At 45.1% G+C, this 25,595-nt stretch overlaps 2 protein-coding genes across 9 annotated transcripts in view; one reads left to right on the forward strand and one right to left on the reverse strand.

Moving 5' to 3' along the window:
* The first annotated feature begins 6,413 nt into the window (after nucleotides 1-6,413).
* On the forward strand, nucleotides 6,414-13,794 carry LOC143845113 (transmembrane protein 14C-like). The gene is made up of 5 exons (XM_077353191.1): nucleotides 6,414-6,518; nucleotides 8,507-8,583; nucleotides 9,922-10,023; nucleotides 11,962-12,049; nucleotides 13,086-13,794. Exons 2-5 carry the CDS (start codon nucleotides 8,508-8,510, stop codon nucleotides 13,141-13,143), a joined length of 324 nt encoding a protein of 107 aa, XP_077209306.1. The 5' UTR covers nucleotides 6,414-6,518; nucleotide 8,507; the 3' UTR covers nucleotides 13,144-13,794.
* Nucleotides 13,795-13,860: 66 nt separating this feature from the next.
* The window catches only part of MAK (male germ cell associated kinase), a 39,308-nt gene continuing 27,573 nt past the window's right edge, over nucleotides 13,861-25,595 (reverse strand). For 3 of the 8 annotated variants that reach the window (XM_077353185.1, XM_077353182.1, XM_077353183.1), the window contains exons 13-16: nucleotides 25,187-25,261; nucleotides 18,919-19,044; nucleotides 17,890-17,919; nucleotides 13,861-16,305 (exon numbers count right to left, since the gene is read on the reverse strand). In XM_077353185.1, coding sequence (XP_077209300.1) covers nucleotides 16,172-16,305; nucleotides 17,890-17,919; nucleotides 18,919-19,044; nucleotides 25,187-25,261 — 365 coding nt within the window. In that variant the 3' untranslated portion in view covers nucleotides 13,861-16,171. The remainder of the gene's footprint in view (nucleotides 16,306-17,889; nucleotides 17,920-18,918; nucleotides 19,045-25,186; nucleotides 25,262-25,595) is intronic. The other 5 variants (XM_077353187.1, XM_077353184.1, XM_077353189.1 and 2 more) reach the window with 3 other exon arrangements.

Raw genomic sequence — 25,595 nt, forward strand, 5'->3', positions numbered from 1 at the left:
TACCAACCCAGAGCTGGTAGCTGTACTCCATACTGAGTACAGTTCAGCCATACTAGCCTGTGTAGACCAAGAGGCCTTTCCCACCATCAGCACTAGGAGGAGGAAAGGGTGCTTGAACTAATGGGGATCCTTCCCTCTCTTTAATGATGGGAGCTGCTTGTATACCAGTGGCTTTCTAGGTAGGAGGGTAAGAAAGAGCATCTGTGGGAGCCTGGAGAAAACTTTCTGTCGGGCTGGTTGTATATTAACGCTTCTGCCACATTTGGCTTGGCTGCTTAGCAGCGCTGGCAAGGCCGAGGAAAGGAAACGTCAAAAGTGTACACAAATTTATCAGTATATTACAGCCCAGCACATTTCAATGTGAGAGATTCTTCCTCAGGCCAATTAAGCCTGTTTCTTCAACTGAGGGGCTGAGCCTAAATCTCCTGTCTCTTTGACGTTATGTAAATGGTAGTCATTCAGGTATGAGAGGAGACAATTTGGCTTAAGATTGCAGGGCCCTGTAAAGAGGAATCTGCCCAGCTCTGACCATTCTGCATTCTTTCCCTTGAAACATATCAGCTCCCTGGAGTTGCTCTTTGTTCCTTCTAGGAAAGCAAGGCAAAAGGATACTTCAGCAGACCCATCTGTCACTAGGAAAGCATGTAGGGGAGGGGGGTAAGCCTCACCCTACACGATAATTCAGGCTGCTATTGATACCAACAGGATCCCACTACAGATCATATCAGCATATTACCTTCCGTACTGATATCGTTACCAGGTAGCATATAATAATGTGGAAATAGGTTCTCTGGGAAACTGATGTAGACTCTCATCATAGAAGAAGAAGAAGAGGAAGAGGAGGAGTTGGTTCTTATATGCCGCTTTTCTCTACCTGAAGGAGGCTCAAAGCAGCTTACAATTGCCTTCCCTTTCCTTTCCCCACAACAGACACCCTGTGGGGTGGGTGAGGCTGAGAGAGCCCTGATATCACTGCTCAGTCAGAACAGTTTTATCAGTGTTGTGGCGAGCCCAAGGTCACCCAGCTGGCTGCATGTGTGGGAGTGCAGAATTGAACCTAGCATGCCAGATTAGAAGTCTGCACTCCTAACCACTACACCCTTCTATGACCATTGACTTGAAGGAGCGTTGAAAGATGTCACTTAAGTTTACCAACTTCCAGGTGGCACCCAAAGATCTGCAGACAACAATCGCTCTTCAGACAACCATGAACTGGCTGGACAGATCCTTATCCTGCATGCTTGAGGCTGACCCTGCATTGAGCAGGGGGTTGGACTAGGTGGCCTGGATGGCCCCTTCCCACTCTAGGATTCTATGGCTCACCAAGATCTGGTTTTATATTACCCTTTGATTAGCTGCTAACAATCTCCTTAATTTGGGAAGCACAGCGTCACAAAGGAGCTTATCTCGGTAGAACTGGGAGAAAAAGGCTTGCCTAATGCCACCCAGGGAGCTTAGGTCTGAGAGCGGCTTCAAAACAGGGTGTCCCAGACCATAGAAAGCTGTCTTTTATGAAGTTAGGCCATTGGTCTTTTGAGGTGCGTGGCAGCAGCTGCTCTCCATAGTCTCAGGAAGAGGCTTTTCTATTACCTCGGAGGTTGAACCTGGGACCTTGGAGGGGTAATTAAAGAGTGGCAGCCTCTAATCTTGAGAAAGGGACTTGATTCCCCACTCCTCCACAAGCAGCCAGGTGGGTGACCTTGGGCCAGTCAAAGTTGTCTAAGGGCTGTTCTCGCAGAGCAGTTCTCTTAGAGCTGCTCTCTCTTAGTCCACATGCCTCACCAGGTGCTTGTTGTGGGGAGAGGAAGGAAAAGGTGTTTGTAAGTCACTTTGGGGACTCCTTTCTTTCCCACTGTGCCAGGGCAGTCAGCGGACCTGTCTCTGCAAAACCAGCCCAGCAGGAAGAAAGGGAAGGATCGACTTAATTGGAAAGGAGACTTCCCAGGGGGCTTTGGCCGGCAGGCTTCCTGTTTTCCAGTCCAGGGCTCAGGTGTGTGCAGGGTTAATTCCCTCTGGTGCTTTGAAAAGCCACACGAGGGGCAGTTTTTAATGCAGTGCAGGAGAATAAGAATTTTATTTATAGATAGTTCCGCAAGTGGGAGTGGGAGTCAGTCGCAGGATAAAATTAAACGGGCATCCAGTGGTACCACAAGCACTGAAAGAAGCTATTCCACAGAAGCTATCAGGCACACCCATCTGAACAGCTCAACGCTGACTCATGGAAGCTGATGCCAGACTGTGTTTTGTTTCACTCTAAGGTTTCACCGGTCTCTTGTTTTATTTAGATAAATAAAGCCTCCTGGGAGGCAAGGGTATGCGAGAGTCCAGGCCGTGCGCGGAAGATTAAATAAAAGCAATAATACAAAAAAGCCACTCATTGAATGAATGGAAACCCATTCACATTGGGACAAGGTGGAAAAATAATAGAAAAAGAGTTTTGAAATTCAAGAAAAAGTGGGAAAGAGCTTATTAAGAAGTTTCACGAAGGTTCTGGGATGTATTGTAAATCTTCCTCTGCCCCTTTTAAAAATCATGGCCATGGTGAAAGTGGCTTAATTTCTGTTGCTCAAGGAGATCTAAAATATGGTATGTTAAATCCCTGGGTTCAAAGAAAGCCAGTACACTGGGAGTTCAATTAGCCTTTAATTGCGATCTCAGCATGAAGTTATAAGAAGAAAAACTGAACTGAGAACCCTGTCGAAAACCCCAACTTAAGCAAACAATGGATCTTCCCACCACGGACTGCCATTGGTCAGTTTCAGGTTTCAACTGGCTGGATCCAGCAGATGGAATCTGGCTGTGCACTGGTCAATTGTTTCTACGCCAGAAATCATAAGGACTGCACTGGTGACACAGCTGAACAGAAGGTGAATGGAAGATGTGTTTTTAAAGGTTTGAAAGTTTTAATGTCTATGTTTATTAACTATATGGTTTCTTTTCATTGTGGGGATGCGTCCATAACAACCAGACAGAAAATACCCTCAACATGGATCATTGTCCATAGAAACCTTTGTTGTGGAAGTGCTAAGTGATCGACAAACACCTGGAAGCCCATTGTTATTCTCACTGGCCTGCATTTCTTGTATTTGTCCCCTGAAGACAGACTTCAATCTCTTCTTATTCTTTTATTTATTTTTTCATGCCTGTTTGCCTTGCTGTGATTATGCAAATACTTTCAAACACCAAAGAGCCTGAAATTCTTGTCCCATTCCCTTCCAAAACTATCCCCCTCAGTCACATAGTTTTGCATGTGTTTGCTGATCTCTTTATTCTTGAAAAGAATTCTTTATTCTTGAATAGGTCAGTCTTCAGGTGGGGCTGGGAGAGTTCCCATTTTTACAACTGATCTCCAAATAATAGCACCCCCTGGAGGAAATGGCTGCTGGCCCTTTATCTCTTGGAGCCTAATCTAGCCACTGATCCATGTGATAGTCACCTCTAGATTTGACTTCTGCCATTCATTCTATTCAGGGCTGCCTCTGAGATTGCTCCGGAAACTGCAACTGGTGGTTCAAAATGTCCTGACACTGACTGGGTGGAGAGCGGGTATAACACTAGTGCATTGTTTCCTTAACTCAGCTGCATTGCTTCCAGATTGGAGACCAAATCAGGCTCAGGATGCTGGTTTTGACCTTTAAAGCCCTAAACAGTCTGGGACCAGCATATCTACGGGACCACCTTTTACCTCATTATCTCCCAAGGTCCCAAACCCAAAAGAGGTGATGTTGGCCTGGTGGAATGTGCTCCCAAGAGAGATCAGGGCATTGCAAGACCTAAACCTGTTCTGCAGGGCCTGCAAGTTGGAGCTCTTCCACCAGGCTTATGTCAAGGCCGAAAATAACACCCACCAATAAAGGCTGGTCTCACCGCTGGAGGAGGAAGTGAGTTGGAAAAATAACAATACCTCCCTGGGAAATTCAGCGGTCAGCATTAGGAAAATTGTTAAGCTTTCGATTCTTGGATGTTTTAAATACAATGTACTGTTTGGAAGCAGTGATGGTCTGGCTCAAGGAGAGTCACCTGAAACTCAGCCCTTCTAAGACAGTCCTGTGGCTGGGTTGGAAAGCATCAGATCAGGTAGCACGTCATCCCTGCCTGTATGGGGTGCAGCTGGAGATCTCACCCTTGGCCAGGAATTTGGGGCTGATTTCTGATGCCTCCTTATCTATGGAGGTGCAGATCACTAGGGTAACCAAACGGACATTCTTTTACCTGTGCCAAGCAAGGCTACTACCACTCTACCTGACCCCAGAACACCTGGCTACAGTTATCCACATGATGGTCACCTCCAGGCTAGACTTCTGTAACCTCCTCTATGTGGGTCTACCCCTGGGCTTGATCCAGAAGCTTCAGCTGGTGCAGAATGCAGCTGCTAGAGTCCTCACTGGAACATCTTGGAGGGCTGATATCCAGCCTGTGCTGAGGCAGCTGCATTGATGGCCACTGCTGTTCTAGATCAAGTTCAAGGTTTTGGTACTGACTTTCAGGGCTTTACATGTGGGCCCAGCTTACCTAAGGGATCGCTTATCCTCCTATGTCCCTTGCAGCAGTGGTCCCCAACCTTTTTATCACTGGGGACCGGTCAATGCTTGACAATTTTACTGAGGGGGGTAGTCTTTTGCCAAGGGACGTTGCCACCGCCGCCTGAGCCCTGCTCCACTTGCTTTCCTGCCGGCACCCCTGACTTCCTGCTGCCCGCAGAGGGGCTATTGCCAGCAGCAGCTGCACAGTGCCACGCTAAGGGGGAACCCCAGCCGTGGTGGCCACTGGAAAGCATCAAAAGTGAGATGGCGGCAGAGCAGCAGGGCAGCCCCCGAGGCAGCAGCTGGGGAGGAGGACGAGGGGGAGCTGCGGCCCGGTACTGACTGATCCATGGACCGGCACCGGTCCCCGGACTGGTGGTTGGGGACCACTGCCTTGCAGGACTCTTTGTTCTGTGGGTACAAACAGACTGGTGATTCCTGGCCCTTGTTAAGTACACCTGGCCTCCATCACCAAAGTTCAAATGAACTGATTATCCTCTTGTCCAATTTTTTCATCGTCCAACTTTCACAGCCGTACGTGGCTACTGGAAATATGATAGATCAAACTAATATATATTTGGTAGACAGGCTTATGTCTTTGCTTTCCCATGTTCGGTTCGAACTTGTCATTGCTGAGCAACCAGAGCAATTCGATGTTTTATTTCCATACTGCAATCACCAGTCTCATCAATTTGTGATCCAAGCAAAATGAATTCTTGAACACATTTGATCTCTTTGCCATCGTTATTGTGAGATGCCTGTTTTTTGCAGTGGTCATTGTTTTTGTCTTGTCATAATGTCTCCATAGGATCTACATTTTGTAGCAAAGGAAGAATTAAAAGATTCCTAGGCTCAGAAAAGCAATGACGTCCAAAGGCCACGTGATACAGGGTGTCTACACTCCCTGTGCCACAACTGCATACTCTATCAGAGTCTGGTATCTTAAAATACTTCCCTTGCAAGATGGTAAGGCATTAAGGCATGCCAACATAAAGGCACACCTTTAGTGAGAAACAGTCAAATATGAGCAGTAACTGGGAAGCTCTCCAGGTGAAAGAATACCAATAAGCTGACCAGAACAAATACGTCCTGCTCTACAGATTGTGCTGTTATAATCATACTTAAATAGACATTTCCTAATCAATTTTACGGCTTCCTGTCTGGCATTGGATTAAAACGAGTCCAAGGAAAGACTGGGGAGCTGTAGTTGTTGTTTGACAAGTTTATCCCAGTGGGAAACAGACTCCTCTCTGACTAAGCTAAGGAAGCCCTCTTGGGTGTATAATTTTAACTTTCAGGGGGAAAGCCAACTCTAGCCTTAACCAGAGCCAGAGCCTTCTCATCCACGGCCCCAACCTAGTGGAACGAGCTCCCCAACTGAATCAAGCCCCTTTCGGAACAGTTCCCTAGGGCTTGCAAAATGGAGCTCTTCCACCAGGCTTTCAGATGAGGCCAGTGATGGGGACCTCCCTACAACCTGTCCCCTTGCCAGGCAACCTTGACATTCAGTGTGTCCCTTCAATTGTTTATGATCACCCATATGTTGTGCTGTTGAAGTTGGATTTTTGGTGTGTGTTGGGGGGGGGGTATGGTTCAGTTCAGCTCTCTTCTTGTACAAGTGGAACGAGAAAGATTCAAGCCGAGGTCCCTCCCCGCTCCCCCCAGGCATTTCCCAACCCAAAGCTGGCAGCCTTCCTAGGAAGGAAGTGCCAGAAAAATGCCAGAAAAAAAAATCTTATGCCTTGAATAAAACTTTTCTGGTCTTCAAGGCGTTCCTGGACTCCAATCTTGCCGCGCTGCTTCAAACCAACCCTGCAAAGGACCCCTCCCACGGTTGTCTGGGGCTCAAGGGGTTAACAGAGCTCCGCCCCGAGCGTCGTTCGCCCTTCTCTCCCGAGCTGGAAGGCTTCACCTGCCTTTGGCGCTGGCTGATGACGTTGCGCTGTGGGAGGGGTCCGCGTGGGAGCGCTGCAAGTCCGCCGCCCTTGGAGGAAGGTCAGTGCAAAGCCTGCAGCTCCTGGCGCGCGGCGAACCCCGCGCAGACCTTGCAGGCATTTCCCCCGCTCGCTCTGCTAGGGATGCCAGCCTCCCGGCGAGACCTAAAGTTCCCCGGAAGTGGCAAATATGCTTGGGAAGCATAGGTGTGCACGTGCCCACCCCGGGGCCCCTCCCCTTCCCACTCCCTCCAGGCCCATCATGGGCCCTCGGGGGGGGGTGCAGGCCGACATGACCATATTAAGTTCTAGCACCCCAAAAATGTTTAACAGATTTAACAAATATATATAAAATTAATGAACTCCCACCCATTCAGGAAACCCTTCCTGGGCCCAAAGAGACCCCGGGGGTTCACCCGATTCAGACTAACCAATTAGACTTTCAAGGTAATTTGGGGGGGAGGGGGGCTGTCCAGTCACATTGAACCTACTCGGGTTTTTGAGGCAAGAGGTGTTCGGAGACGGGCTGCCTGACTGTCCCCATCCTGGACTTCCTCGGTGGTCTCCCAGATGCTAACCTGAGCCAGCCCTGCTCAGGTTCTGAGCTCTGGTCTAGTCTGGTCTACCCAGGTCAGGTTATGTAGTTGATTTTGTTTTTTTCAGAGCATCCCCACAGAAAAGTTCATAATGTTAACCCATAACCCATAACCCATGTGGACAATCAAGGGGTGGTATAGCTTTAAGCCTTTCCTCCTCTCTCCTGTGGTGCCATGGTTGAAAGTGTTGGACTAGTATCTGGAGGACTGTGGTTTGAATCCCCACTGGCACCATGGAAGCTCACCTTTGGCCAGTGACCCACTCAGCCTAACCTACCTCTCAGGGTGTTTATGAGGATAAAATTGAAGAGGGACATAAGGAACGAGCCCTCTCCTTGAAAAAAACCACCTGAGAGCTGCTTTTTGAAAGGGGGAGAAGGGGAACCTTTGACAAGAACAGGGGAGGAAATGTAACTTATAGGTTTGCCCCTGACTGCCCCATGTTAAGGGAAAGCACAGAAGTAGCTCCAGGATATGAATCTGTTGAGACTGCTTTGGATTCCCTTTCCCTCTCCTGTTGTTAGAAGCGGCCATTCCAGGGGATGGAGAAGTGGGGTTTATTTATATTTATTTATTTTTAAATTTATACCCCACCTCTCATGATACTGTCACCTTGAGGTGGCTTACAGAATAAAACCATAAAAACAATGTATCCCATAAAACCCCATTAAAACAACAATAGCATTGATCACAACATCCCTCCATTGTAAGATTGGCAGTAACAGAATCTCCCCAGTGGGAGCTCATTCACCAGGTTGGAGCCAAGGACGAAAAGGTTCATCTTCGAGGAGGGTGTCCAGTTCATCAGTGATGCTTGGACAGAATTTAATTGATCCTGGCAGTCCTTCTCAAACAGCTGCCCCTGCCTGTATAGTCACAGATCTTCGTAACTGTCTTCATCCAATCTCAGCTATTGTCACCCAATTTCTGGGTGAGAGCTGGCTAGGTGTTGTGTTTAAGAGTGGCTGCCTATAATCTGGAGAGCCTGGTTTGATTCCTCCACAGGATGCCAGCTGGGTGACCTTGGGCACAGTTCTCACAGAGCTCTTCCAGTCATCTCTCTGTTGTGGGGAGAGGAAGGGCAGACAATTGTATGAGATGCCTTCAGGTACTAAAAAGCGGGGTACGAAACCCCAGCCCTTCTTCGCTTCTTGTTCTTATGCCTCTTGACTCTAGCCAGCCCTTCCTGGCAACTAAACTCTCCCTCTACCTATATGCAATAGTTGAGGATATTTCGTTTCACTGTATATCCGATGAAGCATGCATGCACACAAAAGCTCATACCTTGAATGAAACTTTGTTGATCTTAAAAATGCCCCTGGGCTCAAATTTTGTCCTGCTCCTTCAGACCAACACAGCTTCCCACCTGAATCAGCGATCTGAGAACACAGGTAAATAAAGTCAAGCAATCAGACTTGCCCTAACATTCCACCTGTTCCTATTTCTGTCCCAGAATGAGTGTGGATTGGATTGGCTACGGCTATGCAGCGCTGGTCACTACGGGTGGAGTAATCGGCTATGCCAAAGCAGGTATCGTACTACGCAAACCTTAGCCTTTTCGGTGTTCCTCATTCTTATGGATTCAGCACCATAACACAGGAGTGTCAAGTAGTTGTGGGGCTGAAGCCCCCTTGGGATTCCCTGGAGGGGGCACTGCCCCCCTATGGGCTGCCAGATAGCATCATGAAGTTGCTCAGGCTTAAACTGTGCAGGCTCATCCTCTTCACCTGTACTGAGGTTGCCAACTCTACTTTCTTTCTTCGGGGCTTTGGGTCATTTTCAGGAGCACCCCTTTACTGACTTATTTTTTTGTTGTTCCTGGGATTTTGGGACGTTCTGCCTAAAGCTCCTGCTTTCTACCTGCGGATCACTGAAACAGACAATGTACTGGAAGTTAAGGTGATTTTGGTATCGTGGGAGTCATAGCTTTCAAGAAAAAAATAGAGGGCGGGGGAATATTTCTGTCTTTAGCCATGGGTTTTGGCGGGGGAGGGGGGGGCAGAGGGAGAAGAGACCTGTGGCTTAAATGCTGGGAGTTACGGTGATTTTGATATGCTGAGACTCGTAGCTTTAGAGAAAAAGGAAAGGGAAGTATGGAAATAGCCATCTTTTTGGCTTTGTGCATCTGTTTATGGGTGGGGGAGAGAAGAGATAAAACTGGCTCTTCAGATACAGAAAGGAGGAGCCTTGAGAGGAGCCTGAGGATTGGTGTGATAGCTGCAGCTTGACAAAGAAACTGGTTGAAACTGGCCTCCCCTTCTTGCACCCACGTATGACAGGAGTGGGAGAGAAATTTCTGCTTTTGAAAAGCTGCTCAGTTTACTTATCTGAGTTCTGTCCATCGGTGAGTGGCTGGTGACTGAGGCCTGACCATAGTCCCATATGAGCCTCATTGTGGCCCAAGGAAGGAGCTTTGCTGCTTCACGTGTTGGCAGATTTATCAAGGGCTTTGGAACAAGGCCTTCTCTCTGGTGCAAGAATTGCTTCATGCCAGCTCTGTTCTTGCCTTCAAAAGAATTACAAAAACCTCTCTGCTCCGGACACTTGGGGGGGGGGGTGTTCAACTTCCCTTGTAGGTATGTTTACCCTGAGAAGCTCCCTGTCTATTTAAAACCAGGGCCTGTTTACATTTTTTCCAGGGTGTGATTTGTATACTTTTTGCGGGTTTTGACTTATGTAATGTTGGACAGGGTGACATTATTTACCTTGTTACAAGCATCTCTGGCACCAAATAGTGCATTCCATGCCTGTATCTTTGCCCTGTTCTAGTGAGCAAAGTATGTCATGGCGAATGGATATGTGGGGCTGGGGGCTGGTTAGGGGTTGCCTGGGTGCCTGCTGATAGGTGTCCTCTTTCCTTTAATCAAGGCAGTGTCCCGTCTCTAGCAGCTGGCCTCCTGTTTGGTGGTTTAGCCGGGCTCGGTACCTACCAGCAGTCTCAAGATCCAAAGAATATTTGGTTCACCCTGAGTAAGTGTTTCTTTTTTTAGACATAACCAGTTGGCATATTTAAAGGAAAAAAATGTAGAAAGTTTTCTTTTCAGGGGTGCACCAATGGCAGGGCAGTGGGTGCGGTCCAGCTCAGGTGCACACGAGGGGGCACATTGTCAGAAACAAGCTTGGTTCAGAATCAGAATACCTTTATTGGTTAATTTCCCAACTCCTCCCTCCTGCCCCATCACCGCAGGCAAGTGAGACACAAAAGTTCTCCCCTGCAGCATCCCAGCTGCACATGTGCAATGCCTTGCCCTGTAAATCAGGGGCAGACCGCCTGTTCATGGACTACAATTCCCACGAGCCCCTGCCAGCAATTGCTGGCAGGGGCTCATGGGAATTGTAGTCTATTAACATCTGGAGGACCACAGGTCGACTTCCCCTGCTGTAAATGACTCGACCTGGGTGTGTCCCAATGTTGCCTGTCTGTCACACTCATTGAAGGAAGGTGGGAAAGTGCGTTGCCCCCCTCCCCCCACTTGTGCGCACAACATTCCTCAACGGCGGGGCAGACGATTAGGGAGAAAGACAGGCTCCTCCCAACTCTGTTGGAATAATTGAGTGAAGAGTGATGATGCTCCTTGTCCTGCCCTTAGCCCTGGCTCCTCCCCTTTCCCTCCTCCCCCAAGGCTCGTTGAGGAATGTCCGGGCAGAAGGGAGGGTTTATATAACCGTTGAAAGTTGAGCTTTTGCTGTGTTTCTGCCCATCTGCCACCATCCCTCATCCCAGCCTTGATTCCATATCTCAATACCAGAGGATGCTGAAGGATGGTAGGAGGAGAGCAGATAACAGTATTGCAAGGCTTGTTCCTCTCAAGTTAGTCTCAAGAGGGAGCCCACGTTCTCCGATAGTGCCATGCTTTGCAAAGGGTTGGACCGCTTTTAGGTCAGTGGCTCCCTTTTCTTGCCCCTCTGCACTCACGTACTCTTCCCCCTTGACTCATGACTTTTCTGCTCCAAGAAGAGCTTTTGCCACTGTGCTGGAACCTTTAAAAAGGCAGTAAACCACACTTGGAGAAACACAGGGATACAGCAGATTTTTAGGAATGTAGCATAGGGAAGTGCCCTAGTATTCCCAGGTTCTGTGGGTCTGTGCAAGAGCACATGCTTTGTTTGCAGAGGGCTGCAGGTTCAGCCCCCAGCATCTCCTGTTGGAAGGATAACACAGCTAGAAATACTGCTGATGACAGCTAGAAAGCTGTTGCCGGAGTAAGCTATTTTGACCTCGAGAGTCCAGTGGTTTGGCTTGTTATAAGGCAACACCCTGTGTAAATTCAGTAATGCTGATTCTTTAATACACCACTGAGTGAGTCAGTGCAGTATAAAGATTTTCAGTCCATGAAGTGGCATTAAGTAGGCTCGTATCTACATCTTTGAAAGATTTGAGGGCAAGCTTCTTCCTCCTTTAAGATCTGTCATGCTAACTGGGGGGTTTGCTGGTGTTTGTTGTGGATTTGTAAATAGGCTAAAAGTTATTTGAATTAACTAGAAGGCTTCAGGGGCATGTCCTTCATGCAGCACAGACTCAATCTCACAGAATCCTAAATTTTTTTTTTTAAAAACTAGTAAGTTTCTAGTCCTCTTCACTGCAGAGATAATCCTCACTAAAGGCTTAGAGAGGCAGTCTGAGCTGGTCATTTTAGCACATCTTTTAGTTCCTCTTCCAGCAGCCATAATTGTCCTTTACCTTCTATATTTATGTTGACTCAAAAGTGTTTTCTAGAGCCCGATCCTCCTTTTCCATTTCTATAAGCAACACTCTAAAGGAGAATTTTCTCAACAAAATACTGATCAATTTCAAAGGATGTGGGATCTAAAGCAGTTGCCAGGAACTAGGCTGGACAGAGCATGTGGCTTATAAATATCAGCCATCAGTATCTCTCTTCAACCAGCTGTTATTTTCTCCCCTTTAAGTTGCATCTGGAACCCTGACTGGTGTGATGGGAATGAGATTCTATAAGTCCAGGAAATTCATGCCTGCGGGGCTGATTGCTGGTGCCAGGTAAATAAAGCAGCGCTTCTCCAGTTATTATGGTTTGATAGAATCATGGAATCATAGAATAATAGTTGGAAGGGACCTCATAGGTCATCTAGTCCAACCCCCTGCACTGTGCAGGACACTCACATCCCTATCGCTCATCCACTGTAACCTGCCACCCCCTTGAGCCTTCACGGAAAGCCTCTCCATCAGATGGCTATCTAGCTTCTGTTATAGTTAGCATGACAGATTTTCCAAAGATGGAGAACCCACCACCTCCCGAGGAAGCCTGTTCCACTGAGAAACCGCTCTAACTGTCAGGAACTTCTTCTGGATGTTTAGATGGAATTTCTTTTGAATTAATTTCATCCCGTGGTCCGTCCTTCAGGGTCAAGAGAAAACAACTCTGCTCCATCCTCTATATGGCAGCCTTTTAAATATTTGAAGATGGCTATCAAATCCCCTCTCAGTCGTCTCCTCTCCTCTCCAGGCTAAACAGATCAAGTTCCCCCAATCTTTCCTCATACATCTTGGTCTCCAAAAGCCTCACCATCTTTGTTGCCCTCCTCTGGACACACTCCAGTTTGTCTACATCCCTCTTCAACTGGGGTGCCCAAAACTGAACAGTACTCCAAGTGAAGCCGAACCAGAGTAAAGTGGTACCATCATCTCCCGTGATCTGGACACAATACTCTGTTTGATACAGCCCAAAATCTCATTTGCTGTTTTAGCCACTGAGTCACACTGTTGACTCATGTTCAATGTATGGTCTACTAAGACTCCTAGATCCTTTTTGCACATGCTACTGCCAAGACAAGTCTCCTCCATCCTATATTGGCGTGTTTGGTTTTTCCTACCTAAATCTAGAACTTTTCACTTGTCCCTATTGAACTTCATTTTATTCAGTTTAGCCCACTTCTCGATGTATTGTTTGGTTCCAGTAAATAGGGAAAGGAGCTAAGCTTAAGACCAAGTTGCCTGTGGTTGTGTGGCTGACATTACTCCTGTCCGGCTCGTAACAGTGTTGACCAAAGTGTTGTTTTGTCTTTTGACCTCTCAGCCTGTTAATGGTGGGGAGGCTGGGACTGCAGATGATGGAGAAACCCCTTCCGCCATAATTGCACAGCAGATCAGCAGCCAGAGAGACGGCCTGGAGAGATTCTCTGAACAGACAACTGGAAACAAGCATGGATTGTATTTGTGTCCATTGGATACCGAATGTTCTTGACTGCCTAGCTGCTGGGTGGAAGTACCAGAGCAGGATGTTGCCACGTATGCCGATCATTCTCTTTGCTGGCTGCTAGAGCACAAAGAGATAGCTGCAGCTTTTGCTTCTCGAAAATACGCACATGACAGATTTTGTGCGGTGGATTTGAACATTTCAGGACTGCAGGGGTGGGAGGGGACGGGAGACAGAAATACCTAATGATGCCAGTGTCTTTCTTCAATTTATTTCTATTCCTCCTCCTCCTCCCATTCTCTGCCAACTCCCCCAACCATGTGTTCATGTTGCTAAACAGAAATGTTGAGATTCCCATACAAGGATGACTTAGCATTTTAAAACTCATCCTGCTGGGGCTACAAATCAAGGACCAGAGGCTCCATGAAGTAAGTGGGGCTTGTTTCTGAATCAGTGCATGGGACTGGGCTGTATGCTGTGAAAGTGCTTTTCTCAAAAACCAAGTTCAAATTTGCTAAATCTCTGGTGGACTATGTGCAAATTGTTATTAGATCAACGGCTCATTTATTAATAAACACAATTTCAGTGAGTTCAGGGGTCTTCATTTAGTGCTAACAGCAGGAGTGTGTTTGTGTATATTTAATATAGACGTCCACGCATATACTATACATATATTGGGTTTCTCTTGGGGACATATTCCTGAAAGAACAGCCTGAAGACTTTCATTAGGATTCACTCAAGAGCACTGCTTTCAAGAGCAATCTAGACCTTTATGGGTATTTGATATCGTTACAACGCACATTCTTTACCACTGCTTTATATCAATGTTGGTGATGGTAAAGGAAAGAATATGATATTGCAAATCCAGGTATTCTGTATGAGGAGCTTACACAGAATTGTTGTTTTCAGTGGCAGTCTAAACCTGAGATGCTAATAAAGTGCAGAACTGTAAAAAAAAATGACTTGTCTCCTAGAAGAATATTGTCTTATATTCCTGAAAAAATTACTTTATTATGAAATAAATAGTTTTCATTTGAAAAAACCAGCCCACGTGGGAAGGTAAGTGACTTATTTTTACCAGCATAAGAAATCTAAACAAGATATCTAGAAGACAACATTTAATATAAGGGAGCAAAAGTGTCAGTAGCATAGCTTTAGTCTGATATTCTTGTTACTTTGCATAGGGATAAAATATTACTTATTGCCCTTGTGGTCGCAGTTAAAAACAAAGTTTCAACCTTAAACACACTTAACACATAAGTAAACCCTACTGGGGGAAAAAATCAAGACAGACAAGACTTTCCCACTGAGCCCTAATTCAAGCGTCAGCCAACCAATAAATACTCTACAACAAATATACATTCTTTAAAAAAAATAGTAAAATACATACAAAATAGCCTTTGAATTAATCTTTCAACATTTCACATTTTTAAAATAAGGTACAATACATTCTACTTTTAAAAGTTTGGATTGTCACTTTTAGTATAAACAAATATTACAAGATTTAGTAGCTGAAGAAGCCCAAAGCTCAGAGCGGAGTGTAATGGTCTCTAGTATTTTAGCACATCTATTAAAAACCAAAGTGTCTTCAAAAAAGCACATAGATTCTGTAAATTATGGCATATAGAAGGTGCAGTTTTTGTCCCGTGGCTGGAATGAAGCCTTAAGAATAAACAGTCTGACAGGTTAACTAACACCTGGCATAAGCAGTCCCTTTGGGAACAGGCAGGGGATTCTAGTTGTTCAGCTTTGGTTACCAAGAGAAGGCACTACAACTGGAACAAACCAGAACGCAGAACTAGCAGCTCAGGCTTCTTGCACACTATTGTGATGCTCCCATCCCAAAACTCCCCTCCCATGAACAGGAGGAAGGTGGTAGGGGCAAGGGTTTGGGAAGAGAGGGAGAGTCAGCTGGACGTATAATACATTGTGTTTTCTAACTTGGCAATCCTGTTGACTGGCCTTCTGTGGAGGCAAGTGGGGTTCTCCAACGCCATTCGTATGCCAGTCACAGGATCTCACCTGCATGTCATCTCCATGAAACCTTCGAGCCCAACTGAGAGCTCTTTTTCATGCATTAGGATGCTTTGGGCCCATATGCCGCTTAGGCCAGGACAGGCTTCACCTCTCAGGCAAGTGCCAAGCAAAGCTGAAAGCGCTGAGTGTTTATTCAAGATACATATGTGGAATCCATTGCTACACATGAAGGTCTGTGGATTAAGATCAAAAACGTTTTACCTGGATCTCTTCGGTGCCCACGCCGGTCTCGTACAGTCACAAGACACGTGTCTGCGTTCTCAAAAATGGTTTCACGCTTGCAAAATGGAACATGGAATTGGTGCTCAGGGTTATCCCACCTTCCTAAAATGATTATTTTGCCGGTCTTGATTCATTCTCTGGAATCCAAAGCAGTACAGGTGCAGCCCAGCTCAAAACAAAAGCAACTGAGTTCAATTTAGGCTGCAGTCTGATGTTTGTTAGGCAATGCTGCATTCGGACTGATAAGTTTTGTTCCCACTGTTCAATCTGAGTTACCCCCAAAAAAGTTCCCAAAGTAACATCTGCTTGGAAAAAGAAAATCCACCTCTTGCCTATCCACATAAAACGGAGAGACCTAGAGTTGTCCAGTGGTTAATACACCAATTGACATGTTTATGCCATTAAAAATAAACTTTAAGGAAGAGATGGATCCAACAATTGTCATCCCTCGAGCAGGAATTCAAATACTTGTTACCTTTGGCAAGATACTTTATGGAATATGTAGTAAAAAAAAATCCTACCGTAGAGAAACTTATTCTGAATGCTTTCTAAATAAAATATATTTATTATTGTTTCCTATCCCTAGAGGTAATAAATTTCATGCTCTCGGTTTTTTTCAGGAATCAATATTCTGTTTATAGAAATGCATCTCAAAGTGTCCCAGGATAAAAAGAATGGAAAGAATGTCACAGTCGACAGAAGCAGCTCTACCGATGTCCTCCGTACTTGGCCATCCAGTCTGTCCGTCCGTGTACTGGCTGGATGGGCGGCGGCCGAGTCAAAATGTTAATGCCTTTTGTTGCTGGGTTGTAAGTAGTTCCTGGTAACTGAGCACGAACAGCTTTTGTTTTCCAAGCATATTCCGAGGAAGCAAGAAAATATGAAGTCAATACACATCAGACTGACTAAATGGCTTCTCTTATGGCTAAACGGAGTCATACAAGACCATCTATAACCCCCGATAGTGAATGCCTAGAGCAGAGGTAGTCAACCTGTGGTCCTCCAGATGTCCATGGACTACAATTCCCAGGAGCCCCTGCCAGCATTTGCTGGCAGGGGCTCCTGGGAATTGTAGTCCATGGACATCTGGAGGACCACAGGTTGACTACCCCTGGCCTAGAGCTTACAGGCAAATCAACTATAACATTTCACTTGCATTGGTAGGAGAGGGAACACTAAGCTGGTCTAAGCATGTCTAATTATGCTAAAGGGATTAGATATGTCGCTTTACCAAAGCCACAACAAAACATCTACTGTTTTTTAAAACAGCATTTGTACAATAATATGCTCATATGCAGGACCACACTCCTTGCAGAGAAATTCTTTCACTCCAAGACAGCTAGGCTACCTCTATGTATCGTGCTGCCGACTGATAAAGAAACCTTGTTGCTTTGAATCTAGAAACTCCCATTTTAGACAGAGGTTCGGGCAGAGTGGCACAGCCCGGGATACGGCCAAAGAATGAGCTGAAGAGGACTTGATTTGGGCTTGCCCGATTTAGCTTCTTGCCGGTTTCTCCGCACACTACTTGCTGCCAAACCAACTCTAGAGGAGAAAATAAAAACCTCACTATAAGCCAGGGGTGGCCAAACAGTGGTTCTCCAGGTGTCCGTGGACGACAATTATCACGAGACCCTGCCATCCGTGCAGGAAGGAAATGGCCAGAATGGAACCAGGGGGAAGAAAATGGTTCCCACGAGTATGGGACTGGGGCTGGCAGGGGCTCATGGGAATTGTAGTCCACGGACATCTGGAGAGCCACAGTTTGACCACCCCTGCTGTAAGCTGAAGCAAGGATCCTCCCCCAACATCAGTGAAGACTGAGGGAAGAGCCCCCTACTTGCCTCCGTCACATGACGGTTTGGGCAGGAAACTCCAGCATGCGATGTGAGTGTTTCAAGAGCATGGAAAGTCCTGGATTCCTCATTTCCATGACTGGCCAGTACACTCACACTCCCATGCGGTACTGCACAGAAGCTACCAAGATCAACATACATTTTTCAATTTAGGATTAGAAAGAAAAGCAGTTTAAACGGTTCAGATTTCACAGTTTTTAGAGAAACTTATATCAGAGATGCAGGAACGATGTGGAACCCTCCTGGAACATCAGCTCCACACAATGGCTGAAATGGATGCTGCGGCTACACACATGGATTTCACCCTCCTGCCTCTGTGTGGGAAGTCTTTGTGTCATAGTTGCAGGCTGACTACAGAGTGTGCACTCTCCGTGAAATTCGGGCAATCCATGCATTTCCCCCCCTCTCTGCATTTCAGACATCCTGTATGAGCAGCACAGAAAGCAGCTATGCATTCATCTGGCATTTTAAACATGTAGATTATGTCAAGAAAGCAAGCTTGGAAACCTTGTTTTAACACTACTGTCAATAGCAAGCAACTGAATTCTGGCTTGGCTTAGCGCTTTTACCTTTCTTTGTGTCACAGATGGCAGGAAGATCTGATAGAATAAAAGATTGGGGGGGGGGAACAGTGAGAACATTTCAGGGGGAGAGAAAGGATAGTGAGTATGAAAAAGTGAACAAGAACAGGTTTTCTCTGAGGAGATAAGAGATTATTACAAAACACTCAGGGAGTTAAAGGAAAAGCTGGACAGAGCAATCTTAATTATGCACTGTGTTGTTCTTGCCACCATGAAATTCGTAAAGTTATCAGTTTCTTTCAAAGATCTGTTTCGTGAGCTTAATTATAAGTCTTCATGCTGAAAGTAAATATTGCTCTTTAGGACAAAATCTGAGTCCAGTGGCACCTTTAAGACCAACAAAGGTGCCAGTGGACTCTTGTTTTGTTGTGCTGCTTTAGACCAACACGGCTACCCACTTGAATCTATTGCTCTTTAGGATTTGCCCCAAACCAGGGGTAGTTAACCTGTGGTCCTCCAGATGTCCATGGACTACAATTCCCATGAGCCCCTGCCAGTGTTTGCTGGCAGGGGCTCATGGGAATTGTAGTCCATGGACATCTGGAGGACCACAGGTTGACTACCCCTGCCCTAAACCTTTTGAGTTTCCAAAATGGAGGACCCTCCCCTGACAGAGGCTTTTGCGGCTTTGGAATATATTTGGCCATCTCCTGCAATCCTGTAATAAATATAGATTTCACAATGATGGCTAATAAGAGCTGAAACTAAATGCCAAGTAAAAGAGAAACGATTTATAAAGACTGAAGGAATCATGCTGGAGAGGTGCTGTACCATGGAAGCCTGGTTAACCTTTGCAAAGTTATGACTATAACCTTAGCTTAGGTAGAATGGTCCATTGCTGGAAACTGACAAAACTTGAGAGAGAACAGACTGGTTCATGCCACAGCCTTGGTCAAATGGTCTGTGTTTCCATCACTTGGGGTGCCAAGCCCCATCTTTAAAGAATGTACAAAGGGTAAAGGAACCAGGAACACTTAATGCTGCTTTTTCCCTACACTGCAAGCAATTCGGGCTTACCTGTGGCCGATGGCCCAAGCGGTGCTAGCTGAATCCTTTGACCGGCGGAGCCAACTTCATTTTTGTGAAAAGAAGGGATGTAGCCTCCAGAGGAATTGTAAGCTGCACCTACAAAGCCAGGGTTTCCTGTTGGTAAGTACAACATTTTATAAGTTTTTCAGGGGGGATTTGGACAGCACTTTCTTACCATTACTCTGACGATCACTTAAAGACTCTAAAATCTTACAGAAGCTTCCAAATATGTTCTTCCTTTTGCATCCTGGTTCACCTCAGAGACTATTCCACACAGGTTAGATAATGCACTTTCAATGCACTTTAGAAGCAGATTTTCCTGTTCCACACAGGAAAATCCAGCTGCAAAAGCACACCGAAAGTGCATTTTATCCAATGTGCCCAAGTTAGACTTTTCCACACTTACTGCAGTAAAAAGGACAGCCCACCCTGGGAAGGGCTGATAAGATTATATATTGCTCCATACAAAAATACACAGAAAAACAAAACCAAGGAGGATTCTGATGAGTATGGAAAGGCATACAAGAAACCATCCTCAGAGGCAGCTCTTTCACCTGATGACACTTTTCTCTCATTAAGGTCATCTAAGACTACTGTGATGCATGGCTACTTCCCCAAACTGAGTTAGTCACGTCACATTTGGCCCAGAGGAAACCAGCTAGAGCCCAACATTCCCATTGTTCTGCATGCCAATCTGTCCACATGCTGAAGTTCCAATCCCACAAAATCAATTCTTTTCATCTTTACCTAACATCTGCCAACACCCACTAGCCCTACCTGAAATCAGTTTTAAAATCGCAAACAACATTTTAAAAGTAGTTTTTATAAAATGGTACACAAAGAAGGGTACTGTTGCAGTTTAGAAAACAGTCCAGTATGAGTTCACAGTCTTGTCTTCGTCGAGGCCAGGACATTTGTAGTAAAGTGGATTTACTAATGCAGGTTCAGCCTGTTTGAAACAGACCTTGGTTAAGACCAGGGAAGACCTTCTGCAACATACCGGTAGCATAGGACAGAAACTCAACAACAAATGCAACGTTACAAACAAATCTCAGTGGCATCTATCTACAGCAGGAGTCCCCAAACTTTTGGCACCTGGGGGGCCCATTAGTGTGCCCAGTGCCTAAAGAGGGCCACATATTAAACCAAAATGTAACAAAATTATTAACCTACTTATTTAGATCAAAAGTAATCAGTGAATCTGTTCTGAAATTTCACCTGCAATAGGTTCAGTGCTTTGATGTCTCAAGATTGAATTGTAGATTCCCATCCTTCTCAAATTTTAGAGCATTGCAGCATGAGAAGTTTGAAAAGGTACCTTCACTAACTTCTGTCACAAAAATGTTTTTTTGCTTCAAAAGCTTTAAATTCAGTATATATGTCACACACAAGCTTTACTTTCCCTTGCAGCCTTAGATTCAATGTGTTCAGATGTTCTGTGATGTCCGTTAAGAAAGCCAAATAAAAAATCCATTCAGGGGCAAAAAGCGCTTCTTGGCCTTTTCCTTTCTCCTTAAAATAGACATCAATATCATGATGTAGACTGGAAAAAAAATAAAGGACTCTGCCTCTGCTAAGCCACCTAATTTCTGCATGGTACAATACATCCCCATATTCTGCATCTGTCTCTGAGAGAAAAGTTTGAAACTGAGGATTAGCAAGTCCATGATACTTGATGTAATTAATGCTGGATACAACAATATGCATCACACTTTCCCACTGAAGAATCTTACTACACAAGGCTGATGAGTGATGCAGTGAAATTACATGGGAAGTGTACTGTTTAATTTCAATATCTCTCCATTGATTTTTGCAACTACACAAGTTTTTCTTCCCACCATATTTCTCAGTTGTGATGCTTTTCAATTTATCCCAACTCAGACCAAGATTTTCTACTGATTTACACATCTTCAAGAACATAATTTCTGCAGATTTGGTGCCTTTCAACTTCTGCAGTGAACGCAACTTTTCTGTAATTCTGAAGTTGGAATCTATTACCCTGACAAAAATTAGTAGTTGAGCAGTGTCTATAACTTTATTATAGTGTCTATAATAAAGGGGAAAAATCAAAACTTTTCCCCTTGACAACCAGTGACATATGCAGCTCTTCTCCTAGTTCTTCAACACACCTGGTGATTGCAGATGCAGATTAACTGACATAACTAACACAAGATACCTTCTCAGGGCACATTTCCTCCATTACTTAACCATGCACTTTTTAACAAATTCACCATTAGAGAATGGTCTACCACTCTCAGCAATACATTTAGCAACATGATAGCTGGACCTCACAACAGACAGGTTCTCTTCAACGTGCTTTCTAAAACTATTTTGCTGCAAAATCATTGTTTTTTTAAAGAAAGTTTATCTTGTTCACTCGCACCTCTCCTTGATGTATTGAGCAGCTCTTGTGACAGGATTCAATGTGCCTTTAAAAATTGTACTTTTTTAATACTGAAAACAAACTGCTTTATCCTTGTTAAAAACAAAGAAGTACTCAGTAGTCCATTTGTCACTAAAGACACGGTGCTCATGTGCAATTTTTCATTTATTTGGAACAGAACTTCCTTTTGCAGACATCTTAAAGGGTTTTTAGCAGAGCAGCAGTTGCAGAGTTTTAATGTTATCCTTGAATAAATAAAAATATGAGTAGTATAATTTTAGGGGCCTAACTCCTCCCTTTCCCATTAAATCCACTCCATTCTAGCTCCTATTAGCTGGGGATTTTCAATTTGACCATGGAAAAGAAGACCCCTGCCCCTCCCCTTATCCACTACAGTGCTCAGAAGCACTGGACTATATACACAGGCTAGGAACAATTATTTAAAAATGGATTATGTATCTGGCCTACCAAATGTTAGAGTTATAATCCTAAGTACATTGAATACTATGAGATTTATTTCTTAATAAACACAGTCCCTTGAAGTATAAATATACACCTGCAAATACGTTTTAATTTTAATACGTTAAAAATTGGGGTCCCTCCAAAAATGGGCAAGTAGACAAAAAGAGTGAATGAGTGCAGCCTTCCAGAGGATATGTCATTAAGTTGATTTCAAATTATACACAGGATGCACATACCCATCACTGCCTGCCAGCCAAGCCTCAATCATGAGAAGTGAAATCGCAGCTAGAGGAAGGGAAATTTGGCTGGAGGAAGATGAGAAGGGGAATGCCATAAGCTTCCCTGCTAAGAGAATATTCAAGGGGCTACTCACTGGCTCCTGCAATCATAGATGTATAAGAAGACTCCTAGCTGGAGTGAGGAAGGGAGGACAGGCAAAAGGAAGCAAGGCTAGAAGTCAGAGCAACCAGCTCTTGTTGTGAAAGGAAGAATGTATTTGGTTGCAACAGCAGCAACCTCACCAGTGACTTGGGAAGCCACTTGCTTTGATGGGTAGAGCCTCTAGAAATGTTCAGTATGCAAAACACTTTGCATCCTTTTTTTGTAAAAATACCAAGCCTTTTACTGTTCTTTTCCCACCTTTTTTTGCAAAAGCAGACCTGACATCTCCTGAACCCATCCACACAGCTACTTTACCTTCCTTATATACATACATAGCTTCAACATGGTAATTCACGGAGAGGGGGAGTTAAAAAGCAGAGTGGTATGGGTTAGGGTTGGGTGCCCGAAGCAACCGGTCTCTTCTGACGCCTGTGTGTGTGCGCCTGCCGGCACCCATGCCTCCCCCCCCCCCCGTGGTGCGATGCGACGCTGGCTGCGCCAGGAGAGACCAGCTGCTTTAGGTGCTGAAGCACCCAACCCTAGTATGGGTGCCTGCACTTTGCTGGGTAACAAAGCAGCTAGAATGGCCAAAAAGCTATTATGGAGGATATAAAAACAAGAGAGGGCTGATAGAAGAAACCATGGAGACCAAAACAAACAATGTTACTATTGTATTTTTTGCAAGAAAGGGACAGGATGAACTGCATTTGATGCTGCCTCTTGAGGCAGGAAGAACAGTATGGGTCTGAGGGAAAATGCCCTGAAGGTTATAGCAGCAGACAAGCAGGTTGGAGGGCCACACAGAAAGAGGTTGGGGGTTGCATGAGGCCTGTGGGCCTCAGTTTGGGGACCCCTGATCTAGAGTAGCGATCCCCAACCTGTGGGCCGTGGACCACATATGGTCCTTCGACTAATTGGAGGTGGGCCCCGAAGGACGCCTTCCCCCCCCCCCCCCCCGGCCCTTTACTTCATCCCCCCGGCCCTTTACAACACACTTCGGGTGCCATTGTCTCCCATCACTCCCAGATGGGACTATCTCGTTGCAGAAAAACAAGCTCAGGGTTCCCATTGATTTGTCATTGTCATGAGTTAAAAGTTCCATGAAAATGAAATGTTCCTTATGTTCATTGTTGTGGCGTGTCTGTATCTTATTTTGAAGGGATGTTTAAACATTACCATAGCGATCAGAGAACGTTAGGGCAGTGGTTGAGAGTAGAGGAGTAAACTACCCCCCCCACCAGGCCTCAGTAAAAGGCGTTGAGTGGTCCCCGGTGAGTGGTCCCCGGCGTTGAGTGGTCCCCGGTGATAAAAAGGTTGGGGACCACTGATTTAGAGTACATAATGTCTGTTCCCCTTGTGAAACCGGGGCCAGAAAAACAACACTGTAAGTACTATACCCGGGGAGAGATGGAGTGGAGAGATCATGTGGCAAAAAAGTCAACCCAGGGTAAAGGGCCACCTTGTCCTTAGGAAACTTAAGTGTATGGAGCCGGAGGTCACACTGTAGAGCATGCAGTTCTCTCACTCTGCATGCTGAAGTGATGCCCATTTAAAAATGCAGACAAAACAACTCCAAGTTGACATGCCAAACAGTTTATATATAAGCCTGCGTTTGGAGTCCTGGCCCTGAAGTTCCAAGGTTTGCAGCAATCCCAAGAAAACAATATGCAAGATCCGGGTTTGCTTACAGAGAGGCTAATAAATCATTACACTTACAGAAATGGCAGGCCAGCTTCCATTTGCTGGGCCTCGAACTCATACAGCGAAGCTAGCTAAAACTTGAGACAAGACATATAGCTAAAACTAAACATCTTATATCCTAATTGCTGGCTGAACAGAGGTGTATACCCGGTACCTGAGGGGCCATTATCCCCAGCACAAGCTTATTCTTACACATTTTGTCTATTGTGCAGTCTGTCTGGAAGTGAAAGAACTCCTGGCCTTCAAAAGGCACATCTTCTACCATTGGCCCTGTTGTCTTTAGGCAACACCAAAGATCTCAGCCAAGAGTGTCTACTGGCACCTATAGCGCATGTGCAACAGTGAAATGCACACTGAGAAGCATTTACTTTTTGTTTCCACAATTTACCTCACTCTGTGTGCATAAGCAAGACACTTTTTTCATCACTGAGCAGATGAACTGGGACCACAATCCCAGAGGAACATTTGATACCTGCCCGTTATGGCTGTGAAATTGGTACCCTGAAACCCAAAGTCCTGGATGAATAATTTTTTCTCCCCAAACCATCAAGCTTACACCCCTCTTTGTCTAAAGGAGAGGACTGAGAACCTGCCCTCTGCTTGAACACATTTCAATTTGGACGTTTGTTCTACACAAATATTCACAGAGCTTTTCAGTTTTGCATGGATTGAGCCCTTTGTTGACTCAGCGGAAGAACCATCCTCCTGCCTTTGTCTCAAACATGCACTTTAGTACAGCGCCAGACTCAACAGAAATTACATTATCCTCCAAGGATTTGAGAAACTACGTTGCAATGGGTTTGAGATTCATAAGCAAGGGTCACTTGACTATTGTTCTACCTACAGTGATAATATTCCAGAGGCATCTAGACAAGAGCATTACAATATTGGCCATTTTATTTTCGATTCTTTTCCTAATAATCCCCAGCATGCAGCTGGTCTTTTCCACAGCTGCCACACATTAAGTTGAAAATTTCATCAAGCTAATCACCCCTCTATGTCTCCTCCTCCATCTTAGCCAGTTACAGCACCATCAGCAGATATTGTGATCTGAGCTGGAGGGAAGGACCTTCTTTTGTAGCTGTGCACTGAACCAGATTGCCTGGTACAGCCATTCAACTCTATGGCTCACTTCTATACACACCGAGTTTTCTGTGCTCTGTACATACCAGGCTCTCTATGTGTACCTGAGAGCTGATGGACTAAAGCCATGACATGTCAAACTAACATGGGATACTAATGCCTTTGCAAAAGGATATCAAATACATACAATTTGAAAAGAATAAACCGAGAAGGAACAGTGGGCTGCCGAATGTTACCATAAATTACCTTTCGAGTCCTCTAATTTTTCATTCACTCTTTCTTTGCATGACAGCTTTTCGATTGGCTTAATTATGTTTTCTTCTTCAGAAGAAGCAGCAAAGCAAATGGAGGAGGGAAAAGGATGAAAATAAATACTTTAGGAAAACAGAACGAAGGGATGAAATGTATGCAAGACTAAAAGAGAGGGAGAGAAATATGGAAATATAGCACATGTCAATTTGTTTCTAGGAGATCCCACAGTTATTCCTCACTGAATCTGAAACGTTGGGTCTAGCCACAAACTCTTATGCTGGAATCAATTCTGGCTAGTTTTTAAGATGGTATAGGACTCCCACTTATTTAATGCAACTGATTAACTTGGCTACCACACTGAATTTTGATGCCTCTGTAATTTTATTACTTCTGTTTATGCTCA

This window comes from Paroedura picta, chromosome 9, assembly GCF_049243985.1.
Source record: "Paroedura picta isolate Pp20150507F chromosome 9, Ppicta_v3.0, whole genome shotgun sequence".
NCBI classification, from domain to species: Eukaryota; Metazoa; Chordata; class Lepidosauria; order Squamata; family Gekkonidae; genus Paroedura; species Paroedura picta.